The following is a 4,653-nucleotide window of genomic DNA, read 5'->3' as shown; positions in this document are numbered from 1 at the left end:
AAGGCCCCCAGCGGACATGAAGAAGCTCTCAGGCTCGTGATTCGGAGTCAAGCCGCGCAGCACAAGAAGTATGGACACAACCTTCTCATGGCACCCGTCAATCACGCCACCACCAACCTTTGCCTCTCCTCCAATCACACTGGCATGATATATAAAAGTCTCTCAAGCAAGCGCAGGGGGACTGCCGCACCGGAAGGGCTGGACAGAGGTTCTTCTGCACTCCAAATTTTGGTGGAGCTCGTTCCTTTCAGTGCCAGGGAGCTCAGGATTCAAAGGGCTCAGCCTGAAAAATAACACTTGCTGCGAGAAATGGCAAAATATGAATTTTTGAAATTGTGTTTGAACAGGAGTAAACAGAGAGATTGAGAAAGCCCAAGCCCGTGCAATAAGCTGCTGCAGGGCTGATTTCTACGCCAGAGCCCACTACAACGTGTGGAAGCCCTGGATGCGACGATTTACTTTCGGGTGTATCGTGTTGCTCTATTTCAACTGGAAGCATGGAAGCATGGAAGTAGCCGCCCATGCGGGATCCAGCTTAACTTCGAATTAGTTCTGTTGTTACAATCTGTATATGCGGCTATCCATCGGCTGGGCAGCTCAAGGTATGTGTACAAAGTAGGGGGCTACATATGTAATGAGAGCAGATCACACCCAATAATCCGCAAGACTGTCAAGTATGTTTGTTACAGGGGAGCTCTCGCAGATGGGGTTGGGCTGCAATATGAGGACCAACTCCACTTTGTAACTGGCATGTTAGCTGAAGTAACAATGAGCTTTAGATGTTGCTGCTGCAGAGTCAGGCATAGATGGGATACAAGTTCAAGCTGGGTGCAGGCAAGTAGTTTAAAGGCACTACTGCGTCTTGTTGTTGAGCCATCTCCTCCTCAAGGAACTCTGGAGCAGGCAAATTCAAGTCCAAGACTGCCTCTTTGACTGGCCGGCGCTGTGGCCCTCCTTCCAACTCCTCCTGGCTTTGCACTGGCTTCGCACTCGTAACCTCGCCAGCGCCGCTTCCGCCACTCCAATGACACCTCTTGTGGCCTCCCAAAGCTTGCCCAGAATTGAAAACGCGGTGACAGATCGAGCACTCGTGGGATTTGCTCTTGTGGGCCGTCATCTGCATCTCTTCATTGTCAGCTCTGGCTGCAGTGAGGTAGCTGAGAGGTCTGTCTTCTTCTTCGATGCTGGTGTGGGAGGTCTCTCGGAGCTCCTCCGGGAACTGCACCTCCGACTTCGCATGGAACTCCATGTCATCGTCCGCGTCCGTGGAAGTCTCCGTGCTGTGGTCGTGTGCGCTGCCATCGCCCGGGTTGGTTCGAGCAAAGCACCCCTTCACCTTCTTGTGGCTGGCGCGGTGGCCTCCCAGCGCTTGGTGAGACTTGAACTGCCGCTTGCACGTCGCACATTCGTACTTCGATCTTGCATTACTGCCGTGAACCCCTGTTGTCCAAGAAAAAATTGGCTTATTTTACCTCAGATATTGACATGTGTTCCGAAACTTTACATTCACAACAGAAAGAGCAGAGATCGTGATCAAATTCGTGACGAGTACTCACCAGCGTCAAATTCATCGGCGCCTTCTTCCGTGTCCCCGCACAAACTGGCAGCTTCATCTTTCACGTCCCTTAAATCCACCTCATCCGTCTCAGCTTCCACTCCCGACTCGGGCGTCCTCGACTTGCTGACGTGGGACTCGGGAGTCGACGCGGGCATATTTCTCTCCTTACTGTGGTCAGCTTGGAGATTGGCTTGAACTTGAAGCATCATGAGCGTCTCGGCCATGTCGTTGGACTCCGACGCAGTATTATCCTGGCTGCAGGAGAATTGCTCCGTCTTCACGTTGCTCGGTGCATCCGGGGAGCAGTGTGTCTGACGGGACCTTTTGGACCGCTTCGACCATGTGGTTCCATAGCCTATATCCCGGTCGCCGTTTGACATGTACGCAGCCTCTATGCTTTCGGTGTCACTCTCATTGTCGGATGCCTTGCTAGCTTCATGCGCAGCCCTCCTTGAATCCACGGACGCAGAATTCTCGACATCATCTTCTCGAACTAGCGCAGCTGGCGGATGGAGTTGGGCGACGGGGGCCGCTCTCCTCCTCCTCCTCCTCCTCCTCCTAATTGAATTGGAATGATTCCCACCGCCATCCGGCCTCCTGGCATTGGTCTCTTCAGCTGGGGGCTGGATCCCACGCCACTCGCGCTCCGGGTGGCACCTCATGTGTCCAAACAAAGCTTTCCACGATGAGAATTCCTTTCCGCACTCTGTGCACGGTTTTGGAAGGTCTTCAGTCACCGAGCTCGTCTTCACGATTTCCAAACCTTGCACCATCGGTGTAGTTCCCCCTACATCAACCACGACCTCCTGGTCAATCATCTTCCTGCTTCGCTTCGGATTACGCCGTAATGTGTACTGTGGGTGATTCTTCCTGTGAGAATGCAGTCTTTTTGCACTACCAAACTCCTCATTGCATATCCCACATCTGTAACAAACGACATCGGCCTGGTCTCCATCTCCATATTCGTCATCATTCAGCTCCTCCGAGCTAGATGACCGGCGCAATTCGTCCCCATCCTCACTTCTCTTCCTATTTCCCTTGTCTTGATTAACCTTGGAATTCGGCGGAGCTGCAGAGTGGAGGCCCGACTTGGCTGATGATCTTTGAGAGCTAAGAGAACCCGACCGCGTCCTTCCTCCGATCACCGTTCGCAGACGGGAGCGTGGAGCGTCGCTGCGGGAGGGACGCAAGAGTGGGTGCCCCAGAGAACTCTCGTGCATCGGATCCTGCTTGATGACGCTCGCATTATCTATAGAACTGCTGACGTCAGCTTTGGAACAGTAGTCTTCAATTCCAGCCTCCCTCTCGATCACTTCACCGAGCTCGCCTTTCACTCCTGTGCTGTTATTAGTTTCACTTGGCTGATCGATGTCCATGCCTGGATGAACCAGCCCTCTCCAGTGAGAAAAAAGTTCCCAATCCTCTAAAGCAATGTACAACTACCTAACTGCAGGGACGAGATAGAGAGAGAGAGAGAGAGAGAGAGAGCATTAGGATTATTGAGCTGGAAAAGCCCTCGCAATGACACAATCCAGGAAGTAAATGTGCACGGAGAGCCGGACCCAGCATGTAGCGTGTGGCTGTGGATATAAATTGCTCTCCCTTATAACTAGATGCTATTCATGCAAGTAAACAGGGAGGATGGGATTGAGCTTCCAAAAACTAATTTCCTTGGGAGTAACGACCACGACAGAGGATGGAAACGAAGAGATCGGGAGATTGCCGTTTCGCAAGCACTCCACACGACCGGCATCGACGGAAGCTAATCTAGCGCTTAGGATCCCTCACTACAAGATGCGAAGGCCCTGGATACGACTAGATGGAATCCGTTACGGCGGAAACAGATTCCCTTAGCATACCCAACAACTCTCAAGGCTTCGATTACCTGAAAGTGTAACTGCCAGTCTATGGTGATGCTTCTTTTGATAGCATCAATCAATACATGACCTTCGTCAAACACAAGGGCTTCTACACTGTTGAACTGAGCATATTCTCTACAATAGCGCGCCAGGTTCGAAATATGATGCGGAAAGTAGATTAAAGAGGCGAAGACGCTGAAAGCAGAGCTTCTCCAAGAGCCAAGAATGTCGAACGGCAAACAAACTGACGACCCGCTTAAGCTGACCTCGCTAACAAGCTTTACACACTAGCTTAAGCTGTCCACGAAGGAGCAGGAGTAAGTCTGGATGAAATAACAAAAAAGAATACCTCAGCTCCGAGGATCTTTTTCAACGACCGATCACAACCCCACAACGTACACGAACACAGTGTGTAATTCCACCCACCGCGTCGCACACTGAGAGGCCACGGCAATTGGCGGACATCCCGGCGCACCAAAACTGGAGGTTCGGAGAACAAGCTTCGTCTCCTACATCAACTCAAGCAACTAGGAGCTGAACGAAGGTAGAGCCGGTTTACAGACTAAGCGCTTTCTTAAGAGCCACGACACTTATTCCAGCTTATCAGGAGCTTAACCCCACGACGCGATCCAACTTCAGTTCCGATAATACTCATCTCTAGTGGTCTGCCTGAGCTCACCTTCAACAGTGGAAACTCCCAAATTATCCTCCTCCGCCTTCTTACCACCATCGATGCTGATCTTCCACTCATTGTCACCACCTGAAATTGCCCCTGGCATCATGTCTTCTCTCTCGAGATCCATCCCTCGCTCCAAACCCGTCGCCCTCTCCACCCAATCTAGCGAGCTCCTCCCCCCTACCCCCCTCCCACACCCGGGCCCGTTGCGCTCACCGCGCCCGACCTTCCACCTCTAGTCCTCTCACCACCTTACACTGAAACTCCACTTCCACAAAAACAAAATAACCACCAGCAACGTCCCCGTTTGGAACCCTATTCGTACTTCGCCACTCCTACCACTCACCACACGCAAACATACTAGCCTATGGCGCTGAAGCTGGAGCTCGAAAATCTACGCCGGGATGAGCCCACTCGACGTGCTTGCTGCAGCATGGTCTCCAATGGAATCGCTAATTGGGCATGATGGTTGGAGTGTACGTGTGATGATCGAGAAGGGGAAGAGGAGGAGGAAATGTGGGTGCAAGTCTGGGTGGGCGACAATTGAGGCGCTCTTTCTG

The 4,653-nt window shown here is 52.1% G+C and overlaps 1 protein-coding gene across 1 annotated transcript; it reads right to left on the bottom strand.

The window, feature by feature from the left end:
- Positions 1–310: 310 nt before the first annotated feature.
- LOC112295637 (uncharacterized) lies at positions 311–4,365 on the bottom strand. Its single transcript, XM_024547476.3, has 3 exons — positions 4,097–4,365; positions 1,557–2,936; positions 311–1,440 (listed from the first exon to the last, which is right to left on the bottom strand). The coding sequence occupies exons 1-3, from the start codon at positions 4,218–4,220 to the stop codon at positions 797–799; spliced, it is 2,148 nt and encodes a 715-aa protein (XP_024403244.1). The 5' UTR covers positions 4,221–4,365; the 3' UTR covers positions 311–796.
- Positions 4,366–4,653: the final 288 nt, after the last annotated feature.

Source organism: Physcomitrium patens, chromosome 18 (assembly GCF_059467195.1).
Source record: "Physcomitrium patens ecotype Gransden chromosome 18, ASM5946719v1, whole genome shotgun sequence".
NCBI classification, from domain to species: Eukaryota; Viridiplantae; Streptophyta; class Bryopsida; order Funariales; family Funariaceae; genus Physcomitrium; species Physcomitrium patens.
This window is presented reverse-complemented; position numbering and strand designations above follow the sequence as displayed.

What these genes read in the sequence shown, in the direction of transcription:
- LOC112295637 (XM_024547476.3), bottom strand. Translation starts at nt 4,220, where the DNA reads ATGGATCTCGAGAGAGAAGACATGATGCCAGGGGCAATTTCAGGTGGT. An exon ending in GGGAGTTTCCACTGTTGAAG is followed by an intron (nt 2,937 to 4,096) that starts GTGAGCTCAGGC and finishes TGGTTCATCCAG; the next exon opens with GCATGGACATCGATCAGCCA. An exon ending in CGCCGATGAATTTGACGCTG is followed by an intron (nt 1,441 to 1,556) that starts GTGAGTACTCGT and finishes CTTGGACAACAG; the next exon opens with GGGTTCACGGCAGTAATGCA.